Source organism: Hyalella azteca, unplaced genomic scaffold (genome assembly GCF_000764305.2).
Source record: "Hyalella azteca isolate HAZT.00-mixed unplaced genomic scaffold, Hazt_2.0.2 contig13501, whole genome shotgun sequence".
NCBI lineage: Eukaryota > Metazoa > Arthropoda > Malacostraca > Amphipoda > Hyalellidae > Hyalella > Hyalella azteca.
The window spans coordinates 17,882-44,353 of NW_025943421.1; the positions used below are offsets into that span (position 1 = coordinate 17,882).

The 26,472-nt window shown below is 36.3% G+C and overlaps 2 protein-coding genes across 2 annotated transcripts; both read left to right on the forward strand.

The window, feature by feature from the left end:
* The first annotated feature begins 915 nt into the window (after positions 1-915).
* On the forward strand, positions 916-14,892 carry LOC108674372 (26S proteasome regulatory subunit 7). Its single transcript, XM_018162315.2, has 9 exons — positions 916-1,078; positions 8,505-8,542; positions 9,767-9,940; positions 10,353-10,492; positions 11,423-11,591; positions 12,371-12,535; positions 13,059-13,250; positions 13,627-13,822; positions 14,360-14,892. Exons 1-9 carry the CDS (start codon positions 1,009-1,011, stop codon positions 14,515-14,517), a joined length of 1,302 nt encoding a protein of 433 aa, XP_018017804.1. The 5' UTR covers positions 916-1,008; the 3' UTR covers positions 14,518-14,892.
* Positions 14,893-18,938: 4,046 nt separating this feature from the next.
* On the forward strand, positions 18,939-25,629 carry LOC108674375 (vesicle-associated membrane protein 7). The gene is made up of 5 exons (XM_018162317.2): positions 18,939-19,038; positions 19,880-20,042; positions 20,633-20,752; positions 21,470-21,578; positions 22,418-25,629. The coding sequence occupies exons 1-5, from the start codon at positions 18,989-18,991 to the stop codon at positions 22,642-22,644; spliced, it is 669 nt and encodes a 222-aa protein (XP_018017806.1). The 5' UTR covers positions 18,939-18,988; the 3' UTR covers positions 22,645-25,629.
* The last annotated feature ends 843 nt before the right edge of the window (positions 25,630-26,472 follow it).

A 26,472-nucleotide genomic window follows, 5' to 3' on the forward strand; every position in this document is an offset into this window, starting at 1 on the left:
GAAATTTGAAAAGGACAAAAATTTAGTAGAGAGTGTTCAAAGACGCGCAACAAGGATAGTTCCGGGCTTGAAAGGCAAGTCTTATGAGGAAAGATTATAAAGCTTCCAAGCCTCCGTTATCGACGTCTGCGTGGGGACCTCATTGAAGTATGTATACAAGTATACGCATGGCTTATAGAAGGATTACTAGAATTTGAAACAAGAACCAACACCAGGGGCCACGGCTATAAACTAAAAAAGCAGCGTTGGAACACATCCATGCGACAACATTTCTTCTCGCTTCGAGTCACCGACATGTGGAACAGCCTCCCTGATAGCATCGTTGACGCTACGAGCATGAACGCCTTCAAGAACAGACTAGACGAAGCTATGCAGGAGCATATGTTCAGTCTTAAAATGCCTGGCAAATTACGCACCAGGCAATAAGTCTAGCAGCTATCTCAATCAATCTTCAGCTATGGAAAGATCGGGTTCCAAAGGCCGGATCCCTTGTGAATCAAGTCACGAAAAGTTCAAGAATCGGCAACAGGCCATGGGCCTATTTCTTCAACGCCGACACTTCTATGAGTATTCTCTGGTAGTTTAAAGAAATATAGTAGCAATTGTTATAGATTTCTACCCTTTCCAGTTTTTGAGCTTGCAAAAAGATCTATCAATAAACATATCGGCGTTGGAATCCTCTGTGAAATATTCCATTGAGATTACTCCCTACTTTTTCGTTTGAGTGTTTCCCCTTCCCCCTTATATATATATGAGCGTGGGCAAAATATGAATTTTTTACGAACTTTGAATTCATGATTTGCTTCGAATCAATGAATAAATTATTAAAACGGTAAAATTGACGTTTTTATTGTTTAATTTCTACATTTTGAATAAAAATCTAGAAGCTCTGGCAAGTTTGTGAATTTTGTTTACATTTATACTTGCTGACTCGGAAGAAAAAGTTTAGTGTGATATTGCTCCTGTCATTGATATTTGTTAGCAGGCAATAATTTATTTCACTTCGCAATGCCTGACCATTTAGGTTCTGATATGAGAAAAGTAAAACCTGAAAATGAAGAAGAAGAAAAAATTACAGGTCTGTAATAGTTTTGATAAGTATTATTTAGCGAGGCAAAATAGCCTATGAATGGGTGCTCATTCCATGTTGCATTAGAAAACTTGAAACTAGACTTTTCTTCTCTAACTCATTTATTAAAACCAATTGAGAAACTAGACTGGATTTAGCTTGATTCTATGAACTACAATTCTTGGAATTTTCTCCTGAGTGGGCATAGTATGTGACTATGTGTGCAATATAATTATGTAAATAAATGGCTTGGCTACCTATTGAACTTGCAGTTTTGCGTTTGGCAAATAAGTTACTAACTTTAACTTAGCGGCTCAATAATTGCTGTAGGCTACACGGTCTGGAAAAAAGAATTAACTGCTCAAAAATAATTTAAAAAAAAAACAGATAAAAAATACTATAACTCATGGTTTGAAAAATCCAGTCACAATTTTGACTCAGGAATAGATATTTTTCATGGTAGATCTAGCTAAAATTGTGCAGTCCAAAAATGAAGAGAAAGGTAGTGGTTGTGGCTGAGCCTTTCTGGAAAATTAGGCAGAGCCGGAAATCTGGAATTAAGTTGCAAGCAATCGTGTTCTTAAATCCTAAGAGGCTAAGATTAGTATCTTAGCCCTTTAGTGCTGTGCTGGTGCTGCACTCAATAAAATGCAGTGCCATTCATAGTGGCAAAGCAGAGAGTTTTTTAGACTCTCCCTTAAGTTCATTTTTGAGTCCTGTAAGTAGACCAGTAAAGTATCATGGATACCAGCATCATCATACATAAGAAATTGGTTTAGATCTTGAATGAATGAGGAAATTAAAAATGAACTGATTCTAAAAATCTCTGCTTTGCCACTATGGTGCCATTAGGTATTATTTCACTTTCAGGATGCAGACTTTAGCAAATTTGTAAGCAACTAAAGCAAGATACTGTTTATAACTTTATATGCCTCAAAATTTGCCAGTAATGGGCCGGTAGGCCCTATCTATAGGACCTATTTAAAATATTTGGCAGAATTTTTTTTTTTAATTGCAGTTAATCCAGTTATAGCATCAAAAGGGGCGATAGGGTGCATAGTAGCAAAGCAGAGAGTTTTTTTAGACTCCCTCAGTCCCTCAAGTTCATTTTTGAGTCCTATATGTAGACCAGTAAAGTATCCTGGATACCTGCATTATCATACATAAGAAATTGGTCTAAATCTTGAGTAAATGAGGAAATTAAAAATGAACAGATTCTAAAAAATCTGTGGTTTGTCACTATGGGTAAACGCACCATATTCCGACACTGTAGGTAATTCTGACACCCCTCAACTTTTTCCTTTATATTAAGCTTGGTCTTAGTTCCACGCATGCGTAGGGTAAACGCGGTATATTCCAACACATTAAGGACGCATCAAGAAATGAAAAACTATAAAAAAAAACCGTATGCGTTACGCAAGTTCTGTTGCCTTCACATGACTCTCAAAACACTTCACTATGCGTCAGCAATGATGAAACGTCACAAAATGTTGCCATATTTATTAAAAAGCCTTTAGAATGGAAACCTACCAAATCCCTATATTCCGTCACTTTGTGTGGCAATATTCAACACGTGGTTAGTCGTATTGCGTCAGCGCTTCAAATTTAACTGATACGTATTGCCGACATCCACGTGTTTGAATTCCGTTTGCTGTGTGAGCTGTATTATCAAACCATAATATTCTTCCTATAAAAACAGTTATTCACTATTTGGTAGAGCCATGTCAACTGTCAAATTTGACACATTTTTCGATGATCTCACCACGTGGCATATATTGTCTCTCTTTGGATCTCAATATTTTCCCACTAGATGGCCAAGACCTAGTGTTTTGGCAGTATTTTGACTCGCAAATGCATGACGTCACCATTTCAACCATCAACAAACGCATGGAACTAAAACAAAGCTTAATATAAAGGAAAAGCTGGAGAGGTGACTGAATTACCTACGATGTCGGAATATACCGCGTTTACCCTAGATGGTTGAAATAGTGACATCATACTATTGCGTGCCAGATTCCTGCAAAACACTAGGGTCTAGCAGGAAAATGTTAAGATCTGCAGAGTGAAAGTCCAAGTCAACTAGTGAGAACATCGAAAACACGTATGAAAGTTGATAGTCAACCTTGCTTTACTAAATAGCGATAAACTGTTTGTGTAGAAAGAATATTATGGTTTGAGACTTTTAAATAAGTCTGTAAATATATTAGGAATCCTTCAAGTATACTTGTATATTTGCTGATTTTAAGTGGTAAATAAATTAATAGATGATTGATTTAAGAGACAGTTTTAGACACATAAAAACTAATTCTGACCCAGTGCTGGAATTACGACACACAAACAGCCGTCAGAGCCGTGACACAGGGTATCATATTCTGACACAGCTCACACAGTGTGTCAGAATTCCAACACAGGGTGTCAAAATTAGGAATTACGATTTTGAAGCGGTGTCGGAATTAGTCTCACAATGTGCTGCATTTAGTCACACACAGTGTCGGAATTCAGCAATTTTGTAGATTTTAATTCTAAAGGCTTTTAAATGAATATGGCAACAGTTTGTGACATTTCATCATTGCTGGCGCATAGTGTGGTGTTTTGTGAGAGTGACATAAACCAATCAGAACTCGAGTTGCGCATACGGTGATCTATTTATTTATTTATAGCCATTTATTTCTTGCGGCGTCCTTAAGGTGTCAGAATATGGTGTATTTACCCTAAGAGACAGTTTTGAGCTTTTTTTCTTGTTAATAACATCTTATTATGAAACCTTTCATAAACAAGATTAGTTAGGCTCATTTTAAAGGTCTTTATGAGGGCTATTGCATGGCATCTCCGAAAAAATTCCATATGCTATTTGTAAGGGACCAGGCACCAACAGATATGGAATATACCTATTTGGCAGTGAGGAATTGTAGGAATAGAAGTTGACTTCTGATAAAGCTTTCCACCTTGGGTGGAAAGCTTTCCTTAGATACAGTACTCTGCTAGGTGTGGACAGACTGTTTCAATTATGTAGTACCTTGTGGACAGACTGAAACAATTGTGTATATTTGTTATAGAATTCTTTAGTTCTCTCTTGTTTGATTGACATTTTTTTATCTCTCTTCTGTTTATTGAATTTTTGAAAATTTTCCAGGGCCTTTAATGATTAAGTTGAGTTAGTTTAAGTATCAAGTTACCATCATCGTGGTGACTTTGGCCACCAGGGGTGACTCCAGCCACCACTACAACAGAAACTTAGGCAGCAAAACAAAATAATAAACATTGGGCATAGTCAACCCAGTGGCCAATGTCACCCCACTCCCAGTCATTTTGGCCAATGTTTATCAGTTTGTTTTGCTGCCATTTGTTTCTGTTGTAGTGGTGGCCAAAGTCACCCCAGTTGACAGTAACCATAACCAGTACACATACCATATTTGGACACAATGAATCACATATGGATAGGAAGACATCACAATCCCATCAACCAATCACTGGTGGAAGGGGATATCCATTAACATATATTAAATAATGGACTGAAAATGGAAAGTTCCTGGCCTTTCCATGCTTAAGCCATGGTTTTATGGATTCACCAGTGGTGATTCCATTTCATCAAGCCCTAAATTCTAATCATGGCCATCATTGGCCATGGAGAGCCATGTACGATCTGCAATCTTGAGAGCCATTTACGATCTGCATGAACATGTGATACTGCAGTCTGACCACTCTGATGTGCCCGCAACTATGGGATCTTCAACTAAACGTTTTGGGTTGACTCCTTTTCATGACGTTATGCAGGATATTTTAGCAGGAGCGTGTACTGTGTATGTACTGTGGATTGCGGAGTACTGTGGATTGCGGAAGTTGAAAATTTCATGTAATGACATGTTTTCAAAGTGCAAACCACGATTTCATCAATCAAACAAAAATACTTGACATCAGAGCCGCAAGATTTCATACGTACTAAAATTATATGATATTAGAGCTGTGATAACTGATAAATAGGACTTTTCCCCCCAACTTGGGGGCAAACATGAATATGTGACTATATGGGGCCAACCAAAGGCTGCCCCTGAACTGGGGGGCAAACTTAGAAATGGGGCAATGACAGACACTTGAAATAAAACTTGATTTTAAAAAGTTTGAAGCATACTGAGTGTACTCATCCATTACTAACAGTACTCTGAAGTCCTCCTCTCTCTTTGTAGATGATGTAGATGTAGGATAAATGACATTTTCTGTGATTTTTATTTGTTTTTCTATAATTGATATGTTATTACCATATCCATACATTACCATATTATTGATGTGATATTACCGATTTATCGTATCCATGGACATGCCATTGAGCATTTACAATGACCTTGTCCACTGCAAGCTTTATATCAGCAGCTGTATGGCATTTCTTCTGTATCTGTAAACTTGCAGGACAGCTTGTAACTTTGCACCATTTTAATTGGGTCAAGTGAATTCACTATAACAAAAGAAAATTGTGAAAAACATATGTGAAACAAAAAGAAATATTTTAGTGACAACTATCATATTTTTTGGAGAAATAAATAATAGTTTAGGTTGATTACTTTTAATTTTATATAGCCCAGTGCACAATTCTATCTATGCCATTCTATGCACAATTTTGTAATGACCGGTGATGCATTAATTTTTCATTAACTGACATTTTTTTGCTGAGAGAGGTAAATGTAATCAAAATTCCTTGTTAATTGATTTCTTTGTTAACTGAAGCTTTTGCTAACTGTGAGGTTATATACAGTGGGGGGAAATAAATATTCATACACTTGAAAAATCGTATTTTAATGTATGTAAGTACACAAACTTAACAGGAAAAGTGATTTACATTATGTATAGAGACGCATAGTATTCAAAAATACTATCAAAAGAAATTAAATCTCAATGCAACAAAAAACAATGCAACATGAGAGAAACAGCCCCAGATCATGATGTTGCCACCACCAAACTTTACACACCAAACTCACTCACTTACACCAAACTCACCGTCTTTCCTCCACACATGGTGACAATAATTTCGACCAAAAAGCTCAATTTTTGTTTCGTCTGTCCAAAGAACCTTTTCCCAAAAAGCATAGTCTTTGTCCTTATGCTCCTTGACGAATTTCAGCATGGCATCTCTATGTCGTTTCATTAGGAGTGGGGTCTTTCTTGGGGTGCGTGATTTTAATTCGTTTCTGTGAAGTTCATTGCTTATCGTTCGTTTGATTACTTGAATTCCTGAGGCACTCAGGTGACTTTGCAACTCTCCTCGAGTAATCTGTGGATTTTCTTGGATTTTTCGTCCCAATAATCTAGCAAATCGTGCAGAAATCTTCCTAGGAGCACCTGATCGTCTTTGGTTTTCAACGCTGTCACGGGTCTTGAAGCGTCCAATGAACGAAGCAACTGTACTAAAAGGAACATTCAAGTGGCTAGCAATCTTCCTATAACTTTATCCTTCCTTCCAACGCGATAGAATTAGTTGTTTGTGTGGCGGTATTTGAAGATTCAAATTAAGAAAAGGTCCCCAACAAACATTGAGAATCTTAAGGTGGTGTGCCAAGAAGAATGGTATAAAATACCAGTCAGCATCTGCAAATCATTGGTCAAGACGTATAGAAATGGACTGGTGTCTGTTGAGCTGAATAAAGGGTATTCAACCAAGTATTAAATTAAAATAATGCGGATTTATTGTTTTGTACGAATACTTTTTTCACACGAAAAGTGAACATGTTGCATTGTTTTTTGTTGCATTGAGATTTAATTTCTTTTGATAGTATTTTTGAATACTATGCGTCTCTATACATAATTTAAATCACTTTTCCTGTTAACTTTGTGTACTTACATACATTAAAATACGATTTTTCAAGTGTACGAATATTTATTTCCCCCCACTGTAAATGCATTTTAGGGGTGTCCCTTATTACTGTGGAATCCCTTATTGCTCCATCATGCGAAAAAGGCCTCCATTTTTTGGAATGAGTTGCACAAATTCTTTCAATTTCATGTTTTTAAGCCAACACCTGTGTGCCACTTTCATATAAGTTAAAATGTTTAACATGTTGACTCCGAAGTGGTACATAATTCAGGTAGCATAAAATTGGTCAAATCAGAGAACAAAAAATATAACATGGTACTCACTGCAGTGAGTGACAGAGAGGGCATTTTCTCGTCAACAAAAACGTGAAGTCACAGACGGACAGATGGACATGGCGAGCACAATAATGCATTTTTTTCATAAATGGGGAAATGCAATAAAAAGGCCAATAACTCAATATATACCGGTACAAGTTTATTTGTAGGTTCCGCTATAAAATTTCCATCTATTTTCTTTTTGCAGTATTTAGAATTTAATTAGGAAGTACCCCTATTGTAAATTTTAGCCAGCCAATGCAATTGAGAAAAAATAAATCACAGAATTTGTCTGGAAAAAATTAACGTCTGGCAACCCTGTTTAAAAACGGTACAAAAAAATGAAATAACAGTACAAGATGCAGCACTCGGAGTCAACGTGTTAAAATGGTAAATATTTTCTTGCTACAGACCTTAGCAGAGATACTCACCCAGAATCTCGTCTTCCAAACTTTTTTCTGGGATTTTTTAGAGGTAGTAAATGTATGATCTCTTGACTTTCTTTATATATGCTACATAGATGGGAGAAATTTTGAACTTTGTCACTATTTTTAGTTTTGCAATATTCAAGTTAGTTTAGTTGCTGCAATATTCCTATGAAATGTTGGATGACTGTCCTGATTTATTTCTCACCATCTGTCATTAGTCATATCAATCGTAACATGCAATCTAATGAATCTATGGATTACAATTGACCTAAGCCTCAGGTTTAAATATATTGATTATTCTAAATTTTTTTTTTTAAAGAAAATTACTATGCTAAAAAAAAATTTTAATACAAATTAAAACATTTAAAAGTAAAGAACAACTATTTATGCTCAATTTCATTTAATTTTGTCAAGTTAGTTCAATTTATGGAATAGATATTGCTACTTCTATCTTTAGAAAATAATACTAAAAGAGCTTCAGTTTCATTTTTCCTATCTCCCATTCAGAATTTGTATAAATCTTATAATTTTTGGCCATAGTAAATGTTATTTATGAAACAATGGTAAGATTATTGCTGAAATAGCAATAATAATAATGTTGCCACAAACTAAAAGTAGATACTGTTGGCTGGTCTTCTTGGGAGGCAATTTTAAGTAATCATAAATAGTAATTTGCCTGCCAAAAGGGTAAAAAAGCCCTACTTTACCTTCTTTATCCTCAAATTGATATAGGTTTTTCTTGTTGACAGTGACATGCAAAATTAGGCAATCTTTTATGTTGTGTGATTTTTTTTTCTTATTCAAGTATCAAAAATTGAATTCACTGTCTTTTCTATGAAAATTTTATTATATAACACTATTTTTAACAACTTATTTTCTATCTTGTGCAGCATTGGATGAAGCTGACATTTCTCTCTTAAAATCATATGTGAGTATTTCTCTTGGCTTGTAATGTCTGGCTGATTCAGCATCAAGTGAACAAGTGTTGTTTCTGATTTTGATTGCATTTAAGAGCCATATACTCCATATTCCTTTCAAACTAGGCTCTACTGAGTTTAAGGTTTATAAATCTAATGAAGAAAATTATAGGGGGAGTGTAGATACATTTGTTGCAGCCATATCACTGAAGAAAATTATAGGGGGAGTGTAGATACATTTGTTGCAGCCATGTCACTGAAGAAAATTATAGGGGGAGTGTAGATACATTTGTTGCAGCCATGTCACTGTGTAAGGTCTTTTCCATGGGCCAAATAAAAGCAATATTAGCATTAAACTTGGATGTCCAGTAATTTCAACATTGCTTCTTGAAAAAGAATATACAACTACTTCAAAGCTACATTTTCTTCAGGCACAAAGGCATAAAATTTTTATAGGGGTGTGGCATACAGCTTATTTATGTATACATATAAAAAAAAAAGCCCAAAATCTCCTTTTAAAAACTCATTTTCTGTGTGTGTCAATGTCTTGATATTGTACTTGAGTTCATGGCTCAAGGTAGACTTGCTTTTGAAGATACAACTATTACAAAATTTACCATCTATAGTTCATAAATTTAATTAACCTTTGAAGCTTGTTTTCACATATATAGCATTTTTTATTTTTTCATAGTTATCTTATGTAGTAAATAGCATATTTTTATGTATTAGAAACTTTTTCTTCTTCTATGGGACCAAATCAATTATGGCTCAAAATTCCTTATGAGACAATCTTGCTTATGTCACGACATTTAATGGCTTACTCGGCAATTGTTCCAACTAATTTCTTGAATTATTTTAAAAAACAAATGGTCAACTACAAGCATGAAGCTAGATGTTTTCCAATAAATATTTTCATGCTGGGCAAAGAACTGGTATTCTCATTGACTATATATCTATATCAATTCTATACCCTGAATTCATTTAAACATTCCAAGATTATTAAAATTTTCATCTGCTTGCAGAGTGATGTCTCTATATATTTAATTAGTTTTTTTTTCTCTTGTCTTGTGTAAAAAAATACTGTGCATTGAGAGGAAACCAGTATTGCCACAAGCCATGATTGCTGTAATTCATTCGATTTTTTATTATCATCTTGCTTGAAAGTGTCTGTTAAACTGTTCCCAAGAGTTGAATTACCTACATTAACTCAACTTATGTTTGATGTTACTTTATAGGGGCAAGGGCCATATACAAAGCAGATCAAGACTGTGGAAGAGGATATCACAAAGACAGTGCAGCGAGTCAATGAGCTCACAGGCATCAAAGAATCTGATACTGGGCTGGCCCCTCCAGCTCTTTGGGATTTAGCTGCTGACAAACAAACATTACAAAATGATCAACCTCTACAGGTAAGATCTCTGTAATAACTATTGATTAATACAAATACTGCTTAGATACATTTTATTATGTTGTGAATGAATACAATTTTCTGGTATGTACTTTTTGGTTATTTAGGCCTCTAGAAAATCTCCTGCTTGATGCCCTAACTGGGCAATTCCAAAGATAAAAACTATCTAAGTTTATACCCTCAATTGTGCTGCATTAATAAATAGAAAAACAACATACTTCATAACATTCTGATTATATAAATCAAAATTCAAAGAATTCTTATTTTGTGGTGTTTTTTATTATGAAAGACATTTCTTCTTTGTCCAATCCCTAATACTTTATTTTACAATTCATATTGGAGTATTGGTTGTGGCCTGAGTATAATGTTCATTTTATCAAGTTCTTGGTAACAACTTCAGCATTGTTTTTCAGGTTGCCAGATGCACCAAGATTATCAATGCTGATTCTGATGATCCTAAGTACATCATCAATGTGAAACAGTTTGCCAAGTTTGTGGTTGACTTGGCTGACAATGTTGCTCCCACCGACATAGAAGAAGGCATGAGAGTGGGGTGAGACATCATTTAGGACATTATTTATTTATGTTGAGAGAAATGAGCCAAGCTTTATTTACAAAGTATAATTTTTGTTAATCATTTAAATTTTGTTTGGTATTTTGCTATCCAGTTCTTGAAAATTGATGATCATTTCAACTTCCGCAATGATTTTGGGCAAAGCAATAGTAAGCATTTTGTGTGCAGCAATAACATTGTAATTGTTTTGGTTCATTTTGAGAGTCATCAATAATTTTGCTGACGGAGATTACTTAGTATTAGTCTACCATCAACGCTATTTAGGATGATTGTTTAAGATTTTCATTTAAATAATTTCAAAGCTTTTTCATATTATTTGGAATGATTCCATTATCGACACTCAGCCTTACTCACATGATAGTCTTCAAGTTTCTTCACAAGCAAAAATTTGCATGAATTAAATTAGCAAGTGCATTCAAGGCAAATCTGGAATATGAAGAAAATTTTTAATAAAATTTATAGTGGATCTAACCATTAAGTATGGATGCTCTTGGTAGGTACTGGTAAGTGTTCTTCATGCCACTGTTGGGGTAAACCAAAATAGCTTTTCTACTCTCCCCATTCTGGCCTCCAAAAATAAATCTGTCTGTATGTACCTACCATATTAAAGCTTTCATTAAAGAATTTATGTCACTTATTTGCTTAAATTGCAAGTTTACTAAAAATTTAAAAGCAAAGAAAATTCCACGAAAATTCATATCTTTATGGAAAATGTTTTGGAGTCCAACTCCATTGTCAGTTCATAGAATCTGGTATTCATATAAAATTAAAAATAAAAAAATAAATAAATTCCATGTGCCAGGTTAGATTGAAACAATTGCAGGATTTCCCCCACCCTGACCCCTAAGATGTACTCTTATATCACATGTAAGCTCTGAAAGTAATGAATATTTCTCCTCCACCTGCCAGGGTGGATCGAAACAAGTACCAGATTCACATCCCCCTGCCCCCGAAGATCGATCCCTCTGTGACGATGATGCAGGTGGAGGAGAAGCCTGATGTCACGTACTCAGACGTCGGCGGCTGTAAGGAGCAAATTGAGAAGCTCAGGGAGGTCGTCGAAACTCCCTTGCTGCATGTCAGTGCTCCTTACTATCCTGCATTATTTGTTGTAGCATGTTATATTTTTTTTTTGTTATTTTTACATTTCAAAACTCTAACTTCTTTCAACTATAAAGCTTGTATGACACAGCAAATCATACCTAGGTTTAGATGACTGTCGTTGACAAGATTATTTAGCTACAGAGATCGTTTTCCGCCAGTTGCTCATACTTCTTGTAAGTTTTATGACTTGAGTCATTCACATTTGCATTCACTTCACTCAAGATGATCATATTAACTCCTTGAATGGAATTCGATCACATTAACTTGTGACGCTATTACTAAATCAATCGGAGTTTGAGTTGTCTTTAGTGAATGCTAATCTAGATTCTGCCCAGTTAATCAGTTAGTTTTTACTGATTAATGAGTTCTCTCAATAATTCCGACTGGCTTCTCATTTTTACATCTTTATTTGTGATCTAAATGAATCAACACTGTAGATGTCTAGTTGAAACTATGTTTTAAGTATTCTCTCAAATCCTCGAAGAGTTATAAAACAAAAACGGATATCAAATTGTATTTAATTCTCACTATTTTCATCATATTTTCCTTTTGTCTGCCATCTTGAACCTGCATTCACAAGTTATTCCATATGTCCATCTGCATTCACAAGTTATTATTATATTCAGTACATTTACCTTCTGAGTTTCCTCTAATCTATTTTCCTCGAGGTTTCATTTAATTTTCAATGATCATTTGAGTAACTACAGATCAGTTGCATCCAAAATTCTCTTAAATTTCTCTATCTAACCGCAGCCTGAGCGCTTCGTGAACCTGGGTATTGAGCCGCCCAAAGGTGTGCTGCTGTTCGGGCCTCCAGGCACGGGCAAAACCTTGTGCGCTCGCGCTGTTGCTAACAGAACCGATGCGTGCTTCATCCGGGTCATTGGCTCAGAGTTGGTGCAGAAATACGTGGGCGAGGTGAGCCGCCAGTCACTAGTAGTGCAGAAATACGTAGGCGAGGTGAGGCGCCTGTCACTAGTAGTGCAGAAATACGTAGGCGAGGTGAGGCACCTGTCACTAATAGTGTAGATATTCTTCGGCGGGGTGAGACGTGAGGCCCTAGTAGGTAATGTAGGTGAGCGTGGGGAAGTGAGACGTGAGAATGAGAGTGTGGATGTGCGAAGGATACGTTGACCAGAAAAAAAATTTGTGGTCGAGCGTGTTTGATGTAAGATGTCGAACAAATAATGGTGTCTACGAATATGGTCGAGATGAGAATTCGGGCAATTGAAAATTAATGGGTGTGAAGTAACATATGCAAAAAGTTGTGTGGGCGCCAAGATGAGTGTGTGATGAGATGATTCCGCAGTTATAAAATTGTATAAAGGCATACGTGCTTGAGGTAAAAAGTCAAAAGATAATTCGAGAGATAAGGGATAGTGCACAAAATTATCCCCTACTAACGCATCCCCCCACTGACGCAACTCTCCCTCGCGTTCAGGGGGCGCGCATGGTAAGGGAGCTGTTCGAGATGGCGCGCACCAAGAAAGCTTGCCTCATATTCTTCGATGAGATCGACGCCATCGGCGGCGCTCGCTTCGATGACGGTGCCGGTGGCGACAATGAAGTCCAGAGGACTATGTTGGAGCTCATCAACCAGCTGGACGGCTTCGACCCTAGGGGCAACATCAAGGTATATAACTGTTTCGTGTTTGTAATGCTTTCACAAGAATATGTTCAGCACTGATCCGATTTAGCGGAATACCAGTGTTCCTTGTTACAGTGCATCTGATTATTTGTTAAGCTTCATTAATTCACTAATCGATGTCAGTAGTGTAAATTTAGTTCAGCTCACCACGTCGGTTATATATCACCCTTCTCACCTAGTTGGAACCTCCACCTTATGCCGTTAGGCATTGTTGTGAGAACGTATTTTCCATATATATAATGTGCCTAAACCCATCTATCTAAAAATATAACATTCAAATCGATGGGAAATATTTCAACTTACAGTTTTGAAATGAAAGTAACAACGGAGGTGCATTCACTAGCTCAATTTGCACGAGCAGGTCTTGATGGCCACGAACAGGCCGGACACTTTGGATCCTGCGCTGATGAGGCCTGGACGTCTTGATCGCAAAGTAGAGTTTGGCTTACCCGATTTGGAAGGCCGCGCTCACATCTTCCGCATCCACGCCAAAAGCATGAGCGTAGAGAGAGACATCCGTTTTGATCTGCTTGCCCGCCTCTGCCCTAACAGCACCGGTAAGACATCGGCTAGTGAATTTCATTTGAAAACCTTATGTTTAACCTCTTTTTATTTTTTTCTTCCCTGATTGAACTTTGCTTTAGTTTATAAATCTGTTATTTTGTAACTGTGCTCGAAATACAAATAAAAACATTTAGTTTCTGGAACCAGGTTTACGCAGGTTACGGTCAATACTGCGAGAATTTTAGTTTTCAATTCACAATGTTTTAGTCCTCTTCCTGCCACTAACTCCTAAAATTGCTTCAAATCAATGTTATTTAACAGCAAATTTATCGCTATCATTCTGTAGTTATTGACAAGATCAACCAAAATTTTTACATCTGCTTCGGAATTCGACTAATGTCATTTGGTAAATATTACCAGCATTTTTATGTTTTTAAGCATACCAAATTTAATGGGTATAATGTAAGTCTTTGAAATCACTGGGAATTATTGTAATTGAAAACGTTCTCTAGTATATTTTTGTTCTACAACCGGAGTAGGAAGTAAGATTTAAATTGAGGCAGTAATCAATGATTGAACGGGTGTCACAGGAGCCGAGATCCGGTCGGTGTGCACAGAGGCTGGTATGTACGCGATCAGGGCGAGGAGGAAGGTGGCTACTGAGAAAGACTTCCTAGACGCAGTCAACAAAGTCATCAAAGCTTACGCCAAGTTCTCTGCCACTCCTCGCTATATGACCTACAACTAAATCACGCATACTTTCACCATTAGTCAAATTGTGCTTTTCTTTTTGTCATAAAAAGTGAGATGGAGACACTAAAACGTGTGAGATACTAAATCATTGAATACTTAGTAATGAAAAAACTACTGTGTTAAGGAAATTGTTTACCGTCTGTTTTTGGCTATGTTTACTCGTCAGCTGACTTTCATTCATGGCTGGCCAGCATGGGGTTTCCTATGCGTGTTTTCTAAAATTATAATCTGAATTGTCTTTCGTTCCGAAGTATAGATTGATGATCTATGTTACGTGATCGTATGAATTTTCTGATCATTCCTCTGGTCTGATTCCTTACACTGAAAATATTTGACAGTACGACAACCTTGCTGTTTTTTATGATGAATACAAATGAGCTAATATTGGTATTTTTTCCATTAAATTATCTTGTTGAGTGTCTTCTCTTTAACCTACCATTTTTTACTTTTTTATGATTTCATCTACAATCTAGGGTTAACGTAACGCGTACCATTAACAAAGATCATAGTAGTTATTTACATTAGATCTTTGCTAACATAATTTTGGATAATTGTAATTTTGGATAATTGGGTACGGAAACTAATTATATCTATTTCAAATGATATTCCATTTTTGGTTACGTCGCATTTGAGTGAGCCACTTCTCATTACAATGAAATGATGTACGCTGCAAAAAGTGTAGAATCTTTAATGAAATAGTGAGAAATCGTTATTTAATGATTGGGAAACGTTTCAAGTTAATATTCATCATAAAAACAGCAGTCCATCTTGGTATCAAGAGGCTGGATTTTTTTATTCCGATTTTTTAGGCACTTTCCTGAAACCACCGGAAATGCGTCAATCGTGGTGTAAGTTTGATCTATAACAGCTGAGGTGCTGATTTCATGGTACACCCTACAGTGTTGAGTCTCTTAAACTCCTATGAACTGTGAATCTGTGATAGTGGTAAACTAAGCTCTTTAAAGCCAGTAAACAGACTTCTATACATATATGATATATCAGCAGATGTGAACTGTGTGGAGCAAGGAGGTACCTCTAAGGCTCTAACCTCGTACCTGGATTTTGTTTCTGTCTGCTTACATCAGAATTGTAGGAATTTGCACAAAAAAAATTATTTCCTCTTGATTCCTAATGAGAATTAGAGGGAGGATAAGAAAAAAATTGAAAATACCATATTATTATGACACTACCCAGTACCCAACCATTGATTGGACTTACTTAGATTTGTGGCCTTGTCGTTTGTTCTTTCACATCCTCGTATTTCACATCCTCACCTACTGGTCCACAAACGACCCTAAGCAAGGCTAAGCATCTATACTTGTTTGTCCCATAGTGACAAACCAGAGATTTTTTAGAATCAGTTCATTTTTAATTTCCTCATTTATCCAAGATTTAAACCAATTTCTTATGTATGATGATGCTGGTATCCAGGATACTTTACTGGTCTACTTATAGTACTCAAAAATGAACTTGAGGGAGAGTCTAAAAAACTCTCTGCTTTGCCACTATGGTTTGTCCTAACAATCTCATTCCATCCCAAGTTCCAACAGCCACACTCTGGCGACTCTGCCCATATCTTCAGCTGATGGATTTGCAGGAAGTCATTGGCTCTTCTCTGCACTGAATTGCACATTGAAGTCACTCCTATACTCAGTCACATAGTCCAGCATGCTTTGTAGTTCTCCTCTATTTCCACTCATAATCACAGCATTTTCAGCATACAGAAGCCTTTTTAACCTGTTCTCAGCCCAGCCACATGCACACCAACATCTATTCTGCATTTCTGCTCACAGTGACTAGTAAACCTCAGCTACTGTTGTTGGCCATTGGTAAACCTCAGCAATGGCAGCTCACCTTTGTATCCATCTCTGAAGTGTAAATGTTGAAGAGAAGTGGTGACAGGATGCATCCTTGTTGTATGCCCATCCAGCTCCTCACCCAGTCCATCTCCACATCCCTGTCTTAATTTTTTCTCTAGTATTCACGTACATACTTCTCACAAGCCTTACATTTCTCACTCATTACCAGTTCTACACCATGGTGGGATGATGAATGTAGGGAGGAAAGCAAGGTCTGCTGGAGTCTTGGAGAGCACTGTGAAGCTTGCCATGACATCCCTTCAGGTCCCGAGCAATGCTTACAGAATCTAAAAAAGTAAAAAGTATGCCTTAGCAAGATACTGCATCTGTCAGCATAAGCCAACCTACAGAAGAGTGAGAAGACAGTTTATTGAATCTATCTCACACACAACAATGGCCTACTCTTTCTCTTGCTGTCTGCAGTCAAAGTTATATTTCTGACCATCATTATACAGTTTTCAGTATTGAGCAGATTAGTATGTGCAGTTTCTCCTAATTGGCAACTTATGAGACTAATATGACTCATTGATGATAGTGGGAATCTTGTGGCTCCAACAATTTTGAGACAGCTCTACCATCAATGAGAAGTTGAGAACATACACATACATAAAGTGCTACTCTACAACTTGGCCAATACTGCACTCATCCCACACTCAGGATGATGTATGTTTTCGGTGAATTTTCCCACGCATTTTCACATTTTTTAAGCTATTGCTGTGCACAGTTGGCGCAATGTAATGAAAATTGATTATCTTCGCGCACGTGTTCGCGCAATCCCGGCCATCTTTATTTTAGAAGAAATTTTCTCCAAAGTCATATGGCAACACTGAACACCGTCTGTTTACATTTCGTATGTATAACAGCCGCAGTTTACGATTACCGTACGTTCCGTATCTGACAAGGCGGACAACCGGAAGAGTCAGAAGTAACCCGGACATGTCTTACATTTTATTATTGTCAGTTCGACTCGCGTAGTCAATATACTTGCGTATATTGTCGACTAAAATAGTAGAATAGTAGAACTATTTTAGCTCTCTAAAGTACGGCGCACGGCGCATTTTTTTACCAACATAATGCGGCACACCGCGCAGTTCGTTAAAATGACAAAATAAATTTCCGCGCACCTGGCACATCTTCCTGACCATGGCACTCATCTTGCTGCTTGTTGCTAAAAACTTTATAACTCTGTTCAGGGGTTAAAATTAAAATTTGTAGGGTTTGATTGCCATATGGTATTATAGCTAAAATGCTATTTTAATTGTGCTGAAAAGGCTTGGTTAATGAAATGGGTCATTTCTCTTGAAAGCCACTTGAGAGTTGAGTCAGCAACATACAGTAAGTGCTGTGGCAAAGCTTGATGCATTGATGCTTGATGGTAGTCATGGCCCAATGCCCATGAGGTAGATACATTCCACACCTAGCTGTGAGTGATTCAGTCTCTAATCTGAAATAGTGGGCAAAATTTTCTAATATTATTAGGCAAAAATAATCATAGGCTTTAACCACTGGGCAGGGTGGCCAGTGGTTAAAGTTCAGAGTACCAAGATTGACGCAGAGAGGCGCGGGTTTGATCCCAGCTCTGTGCGCCAGTTTCTGGTCAGAATGGGCAAGGAGGCCGGGCGCCGGCGGTTAAGCATAGCAGAATTGTAGCAGTGAGTTGCGACTTGCAAGTTCAAGACCGCAAAATGCTGTGAATGTTCTGCGATGTTAAGAATTGGCAACAGGCCTACAGCCTAATAAACGCTGAAACCGCTATTATTATTATTATATCTTTGATATTTTCATTTTCAAAAATTGCTGGCCAAAGTTTGCCAATTTATATAATTTTCACTGAAAAAATGTAGGTAAGGGCCATAGGAATTGGGAATATCATGAGTAACAATCTTTACAAAGCTACTCTTTGATATTTTGGCAATATAATAGTCTTAAGGCAACATAATGGCATGACCACAACTGTGAGATCATTTTTTTTTCTGGCAGCACATTTTTGGTATAGCCACCTACCCACCTTTCAGGATGTCTTAACAAAAGAGTGGAACTGAATTGCAGAAGTTCAAAATTTCATGGAATGACACATCCACAAACCATTGAATTTTTGTAGCAGGCATTACTGATTGTGATAGTTATTGATGCTTTGGCATCAAATCAAACTTACCTGTAATGAATTGTTTCCAAGAATACCAGTGAGATGCATTTTAATGCAAATTTGTAGTCAATTACAAGATCTTCATATGTCATTTTGTCTGTAAATGCCCTGTACCCATGTTTCAATAATTTCACCAATGACATGATTGTAGCTGTCATCAAATGAATTGGTTGATATACCGGTAACATTTTTTCACCTCGACCTTCAAAAATCAGATGTTGGATGATCATTTTTACATGCATTTTTTGTAAACATCTGTCAGATAGTCCAGATTTAGTTTTAAGTTCTAAAGCCTTCAAAAAAAGTTACCCAGATTAGTATCTGTCTAGATACGGTATTTTTAAGTCATCTGTCAAAATTCCTCTGATAAACTTATAAAGGTATTCCAGAAAATTGTTTAATGTATTAACCTTTTGCAGACACATAATTATATTGAATAAAGTAGCTTCTACTTTTAAATCATGTCCATCTTGTTTGCTGCCATAGCTCAGGGCCCAGTTGTTCTTGCCAGGTAAGCATTTTTTGTCAGTTAAGATGCATTCACCTGAGTGCTTTATAAGATAATTTAAACCTAGTAATTTCTGTCGGATTGTCCCTGTAAATATACCACATTAAATTTAGTTTGTCAGATAGCTTGCATTATAAGTTTCCCTGTTTTAAGCATCTGAATGAAAGTTAGTGTTAAATTTTCAATAGCAGATATTTATACTGCACTTAGTTAAAATGTCTATTACAACTTTAGCTCAGACAGGCAAAACCCAAAATTTGTATTTCTTGTAAACATTTGTAGGTACTGAAAATACTCCAAAATCTAATATTTATACTAGCAATGTTACCTGTAATGTAAATTTTCTCATTATAATGTAAATTATAATATTTCTAATGTTACATAATGAAACCCTAATCATTTTTTTTGTATGGGATCAAATATGTTTTTTTTTTACTCTAGAACTAATTGTGGTGGATGCCAGAACAATTAGAATGTCCATTATCATCAACTTTAATACCCTGCTATCATTGTTTTCCATTATCATTCAGTTTTGGATCTGTACCGTTATCTATTGCATTTGTCTTTATAATAAAGCATTGTATTTGCTATGGGCTGAGAACTCACCTCAATTGTATCCCTTACATTGTAATTATGATATATCCTTAACATTGCAATTATGATGTTCATATAACCTTCCCCTAGGCCTGTATTACTATGTTTTTTTTTTGTAAGTTTAATCATTCACGAGCCAAGATATTAGCATGGTACTTGTACATTTCTTGTTAAATTTTGAATCATTCCACACAATTAAATGGAAAGATCATTATTAAGAAAGTGTTAATCATGTGATGTCTTGTGACAGATATGCATCATGTGCTGGCAACTTTCAAGATGTGGCTGAGCAGGTTCTGTCCCGTGTTGCAAGTGATCCTGCTTCTGCCCCACGCATGACTTTTACACATGCCCAATACCTCATACATTACATCATTAGCTCGGGTGTCAACTTCCTCTGCATCACAGATAGCGTGAGTAGCTTTCATCTAGTTTCATGCGAAGAATGATGACATAGCCACCAGTGCTGCAAAGTATTAACTATGTATAGAAGGTTAATTATAATAAAATGGAATTGATTACATTTTTGTCATTTGCGGATGTACGGTACCTATATAGCTTATTCAGATAGATGAAATACTATAGGTATTTACCTAATCATACATGTGCTGGAAAAGCAAGTTTGCCTCAGAAGAATAAGAAGACCAATTGAGAAAGTTGTTACTAATTATGTGTATCTGCAAGGAATTTTGCATCACCTGCATCTGTTGGTTTTATTCTGTAATTGATTAGATAAAATTATAATGTATGCATGATTTTTTGCTTTTTGCTGGGTTCAGCTTGTGAAGAATACAGTCTGAATGCATTTTAACTTATTGCAAATTAATTTTTTGCTAAGGGATGAGTGCCAAGTTCCACAGTTCCAAGTGTATTAAATATTGTTCTAGTTCTCTGCATTTCTCCCATTTACTTCTGTCATATGCAGAACATGGGTCATCATTTGCTAGAGTGTTCTGATAATAATATCTTTTTTTTATCTGTCTCTCATTTTATCTGCCCCCAGTCATTTGACCGGTACAGATCCTTCTTATTCCTGGAAGACATCAAGTCTCGGTTCCTAGAAGCCTATCAAGCCAGTCCAAAAGATGCTACTCCTTATGCCTGGAATGATTCTTTTTGTGAGGTAAGATGTCATGATGTACTTCAACATTGCCAAATGAATAGTTTGAGAATGTGTGAGACTTTGCTTCATTTACATTACTTTTTTTATTGTCATCTTCATAGCTGGCCTTAATTTTGCTGTTATAAAGAAAATCCTGCTCCAATGTCATCAACAGCCACGTGTTGATTGTTGTTAAAGGATGCCAACATCAAATTATCGAAACCTGCATCATAAATAAGCTGTCCTCTGTTTTTTTTTGCCATAATTATGATTTTGTTAGATTTTCATGCAGGTGTGTATCAAGTCAATTGCACCAAATGCTTCTTCTAAACAATTATAAGGTGCATGGTTTGTTATCATTTGTTCAATGAATTTTTGTTTCATCTTCATGTTCTGAATTAAAAGCTAACATTCAATACTGATGCTCTGAAATTTTCAGTGTAGGTACATCTAAAGTGGTCATTCTCGCTACTCTCAACCACAATGTTCACTTTTTCCTTGATAGAAGACTACAGCAGTTCATTTCAACTGAACTTGAGAATAAATACTTTGATAATTACTTTTAATAATTTAGATTCTTCAGTTAAAGCAAATGCATTTGTAATTTTTTTACTTAACTGATAATAAAACAGCATTATTAAATCTTCACCTGTAGCAAAATTGTCCTATAAAGAAAATGAATGCTACTAGTGATACATTACCAAAGAGAGAAGATAATGATGAGGATGTTGGTGACAGATCCTAGAGCAGAGGATGGAGTCCCACAACAACAACCCTAACACGGACGCCGTCAGGACCATGAAGCTGCAGCTTGAAGATGTCCAGCAAACCCTCGACCGCAACATTGGTGGGAACCTGTCACATTTTTCCTTGCCCGACATAGTTTTCATCAATTTATAATTTTTCTTTATAATTAATTGAGCATTGTAATTTTTTCTTTTTTTAATACATTAGTCCCTAGCTTGTTACACTTATACGATGCTAGACTGCACATGGTCGTCGTGTCGTAAATTATTCTCTGGCCTCCCTGCCACAGTCTATGAGTTTGAAATAAGTGACTGTGAATTGAAAATTCATCATATTACCCTTCAAACCAATTTTATTTATACTACGGTATCACTTGCTACTGTTATTCTTCACTGTTTTTTCAATAATTTGCTTTACACTGAATTTATTTTGTTCATGTCTCTGGTCAAGCCTTTAAACATGTTTATTTCTTAATTCCCTTAATTGCAACAACTCTAGCATAGACTGAAATTTTTACATCAACTTACTGATGTTGAATTGTGTACATTTTCTACTCTCTCCAAGCAGTATAATTTGAGGAAATATTTCCCACACAACATGAATTTTTACATTATTTAACCGTTTGTTTTTTACAACTAATCAACAGAGATTGAAATAGCGAACTAATATGAAACTCTGTTCGCAATTCTAAGTTTGATTGCAATATAATTGGCTATGTTACCAATTAGCTGCAAACCCATGGTGGCCATTTTTAAACGAAAGTATTCCATCCACCTCTCTTTTAAACATAGTGTTAAACAGCTAATATTGTCTCAAAATAATTTCATTATTTACTTGAAAACATAAATTTCAGAGGAATTGCGGCTAAATAATGAATTAAATACCCTCTTTTGTAAAGTAGCTTATCAAAATTAAAACATTTATTACCATGTGCCGCAGAGGAGCTGACGAGCCGTGGCGAGCGACTGGAGCTGCTCGTGGACAAGACCAACAACCTGAACTCGGCGAGCGTCACATTCCGCGTACAGTCGCGGGAGGTAGCGCGCCGCGCTTGGTGGACCAACGTCAAGTTCGCTGTGCCTATCGTCATCTTCGTACTCATAAGCATTTATTTGCTCAGTGCCGCCATATGTGGCTTTGCCTGGGACAAGTGTGGCAATTCGTAGACTCGTCTTATCGATGCGTATGCTACATAATTATGATTTTTGAATGCCGAGCTCTACTGTTGTGAGATCTAATACGTGTAAATCTATTCCATAAATTTAAAATCTCACAACACCGGTTGTGAGTTATTCGAAGTATGTCGTGAGCAGTTCAGTATTGGTGTAGGTTATGAGAGATGATCCCAGCGCTTTAAGGGCGTATCGGCTGCCTCACAACCGCTCAACATGGGCGTCCATTTTCAATGATGCGACGGATTTGCTGATTCTTTCTAGCTCATTTATCATAAGAGTCTGCTGGTGCGGTGACAATAATCGATATTTGCTTCCTTGGATTGATTTAATTAAATTTAACGCGGATGAATGCGATGTAACTAAATACAACCTCGATACGTTGGTAATTAATTGTAATATTATCGCCCTGATATCTTGAGTTATGGAGTGATTCAAATCTTTTGAATTTCCAGGTAACCTTTTGCTCTGGAATGGCGCTAATGATGTGAAGTCCGCTTCCCTATGAAGTTTGAAGTTACAATTATCTCTACTATTATTATTATTGGGCGATATCATGCCTTCATTTCCATATGGCCAGCTGTCAAATAGCACATTTGTCTGTGTTTATTGCAAATACGCCAGTTGAAATGCAGGAGATCAATAATATTCTATCTCGTATTTTTTTGCATTTTGCAAACGAGCTGCTGTCATGTTAGTTCATTTGATTCGTCCTGGCTTGCTTTACTCTTCTCACAATTTTTACGTATGTTTTGATATTTTCAAGTAGAATCAACATTGGATGACGAATAGTTTGGCCAAATGTGTTCGAACACAGAACATTTGGTGGAAAGTTGAACAGAGTATATCGTATATGCAAGGGTTCTGCGAATTACTTTTCCAGTACGCTGAGATTGCTAGCATGCTTGATATTGTGTGCCACAATATTGAATATATATGTCTCAATCTAATTACTTTCACTCATAACTATGTTCATTGTTTTTAATCAGTCTGTGAGTATATATAGTTCATGACGCGTGCAGAACGTATCCAATAAGTGCCAGTCTGACCCTCTGTAAGAATTTGAATTTAATAATGTGCTTTGCGGAATGTAGAATCATTAGTTGGCATTGCTGCCTCACTATGCGTTCAAAGTATTCCATCAATTTTTGTTTGGTTGCTATATTGTCCCGCCACGACTCAGGCTTGGTGGGATATGTAAACTAGATTTTTTAGACTCATTCAAAGTATGTTTGCATGCAATATACGTATAATTGTTATTTCCTTGTTATAGGCTGCACCCATGTTTATTTCGATTTTATTTTACTGCTTTCAAATTCAAATGATTCTTACAACGTTCATACTTATTGTTTCCTAAGATTAAGTTGAGCAGTGAATATATTCGGGTAATATTCCTTAGTAAAAATGTATATATGTTAGTGGAATTATATTGGCGTATTTAGCCTCATCGTACTCGTATTCTTCTCTTTTATGATCTAGCAGTTGGGCGCCACTTCTTCTTACCGTACACTGTACCCACAAATATCTCGCATCTTGTACATTCATTCGCTTTACTGTAGACTGATTTTCATCCTCGATGTTCTCCTACATCCTACATGGATTCTTGTAGTCTTGAATGATTGTAGCCGTTATCTTATGGAATACATTACCATTTTTAGGAAATTTTGGACAAGCAACATTTAAACGTAAGCCAGATTCGCCCCGAACACACGTTACTAGCTTTGTTGAATCATATGCTTTGCAGAATCACTGTCTGACCCGAGCGTGCCTTAAGTTAATTCTTAATGGGCTTATCGGACTTCAATTAAACTCAGCAATTCAGAATTGAATTGAATATGCCACCACGGTTCATTCCCAATTTATCAAGCTTTACATTTTTCAACAAGAAATTTAACCATCACTAGTACCTATCTTATTCGAACACAAAATCGTGTTATATAGTTCCGTCAGTAGACATGGTGTTTAATGAAATCGTATTATTTAATGTGTTCATAATAAAGCGTATAAGTTTTCAGTAGACTTATTTACACTAGTTGACTAGATGCTGAACAAGTGAAGCATGTTATATATATATTCTGTTGGTATTATGATTAGGTCATTCATACTGAACGAAAAAAATAAAACTCGAAAACCCTAACCTCATTTGTGTATTCACCGCTGGTATTGTGACTGGAAACCGTACAATGCTCTGATGTGCTGTCTGCGCCTAATTTAACTTTTTGTTTTTGTATTCTTATTTAGTTTTCCTGTATTCAGTCTTTGTTCCAGTATTAGACGCGTATGAGCGCATAGAGAAACATAGATGCATTTTTCCTGTATCGATAATTCTTTGCTACTTAATGGCGTATTCCGAACACGAGCATGACGACGCGTATACCCACTTGCAGCTGAACGAATCATTTTTACGTAGTTGCATGTAGTCCCTCAATAACGTTTCCAGTCGCTTGTGTTATCTACTTTCTTCGTCGGATTTCATTTAAGAATTAATTTTTTCGGATCTGTGCGCTTTTTTCCCTAACGCCTATCAACTTAGGTTTTAATTTTGAAGTGTACTAATAGTTGAATAAGTTCACATATCAATCGATCATTAGTAGAATTGTAATATTTTCCAATTTCACTTTTATTGTATAGGGAGCTGTATCCCATGGACACATTAAGGCTTCAATACTCTTTGGGGAGGTAATTTGAGAAGAACCTGTTGGATTACTCGGGATTAAGAATTTTTTGTCAGTGTTTCGTTCTTGCGGTGGTTTTCATCAGTCGATTCGTGATTTGTCTCCAAAGCTCCAAACAATCGATGGCATGGGCATTAATTTTGAACTTATGATATTCTTCAACGGTTGTTCTTTTATAGAGCTTTTCCGTAATACTGTGTTCTTGTATCTTTTAAGTAATTAGTTTCTATAACCTTCATTGATCTTCTAAATGTAAATTTCTCCAACAATGTTTGCATTTTTAAATATATCATTCTTAATTTTCGATGAAATCTGTCATTCCTTCCGATCGACGTGTTGGGCTTCAAACAATTTTTTTGTTGATCGCAAGAAGAATCTATGCCATTCTGACGTGATAAAGGGTAACAATGGTGTACGTTTGCCTTGATTATAATATGTTGATCTATATTGTTTCCAATTTACGTTTTGTCTATTAATGGTAAATTTTAAATAATTTTTTCATAATTACTACCTGCTGACGCACCTGTTCGATTTATGAGAGATGCATGAAGTTTCAAATAACTACCTAGATTAAAATTCCAAGCCATCGACTCTTAAATCTGTATTCACCAAATAAGCGTGTTGGCGATTTGAATTATTGATCTTAGTACATAACTCTCGAGCCTTTGGCAGGCACACTTGTGCTCCAAGCAAGGTCGCTCAGCTCAGCGCAGATTTCTGGCATGAAATAGTTCCCTGTCTGTCAGAGACCTAAGAAAGAAAAGTAAACGTAAATGGCGTACAAGACACACCGAAAAAGTATAAACAGACGCGTCTCTTCAAAAACATGCATATTATGTTGCGGAATCATCACTCAGAGTCTCAGACACGAGATCAGAAAGTTCTCTGAATGCACGTGACCTATGCCGTTTATTGTGTGTAAGTTCTTACTGCGTCATTCACGCAGCATATATGCAAAGAAAATTACATGAGGGAATATCACGCTACAATTGTTTCAATCCACTGATTAGATTATTGTAGTGGTATGTAATGTAGCCTGTTTAATTGATATACCAAAAAATATTGATACATGCAAAATGTTGAATTTTTATGAGCATTTTCACATGGCTTCTTTACGACATTAACCGGTTGCTTATAGTTATTTTCG

What these genes read in the sequence shown, in the direction of transcription:
- LOC108674375 (XM_018162317.2), top strand. Translation starts at nt 18,989, where the DNA reads ATGTCCATCTTGTTTGCTGCCATAGCTCAGGGCCCAGTTGTTCTTGCC. An exon ending in GGCCCAGTTGTTCTTGCCAG is followed by an intron (nt 19,039 to 19,879) that starts GTAAGCATTTTT and finishes GTCTTGTGACAG; the next exon opens with ATATGCATCATGTGCTGGCA. An exon ending in AACCCTCGACCGCAACATTG is followed by an intron (nt 21,579 to 22,417) that starts GTGGGAACCTGT and finishes CATGTGCCGCAG; the next exon opens with AGGAGCTGACGAGCCGTGGC.
- LOC108674372 (XM_018162315.2), top strand. Translation starts at nt 1,009, where the DNA reads ATGCCTGACCATTTAGGTTCTGATATGAGAAAAGTAAAACCTGAAAAT. An exon ending in AAAATGATCAACCTCTACAG is followed by an intron (nt 9,941 to 10,352) that starts GTAAGATCTCTG and finishes ATTGTTTTTCAG; the next exon opens with GTTGCCAGATGCACCAAGAT. An exon ending in ACCCTAGGGGCAACATCAAG is followed by an intron (nt 13,251 to 13,626) that starts GTATATAACTGT and finishes TTGCACGAGCAG; the next exon opens with GTCTTGATGGCCACGAACAG.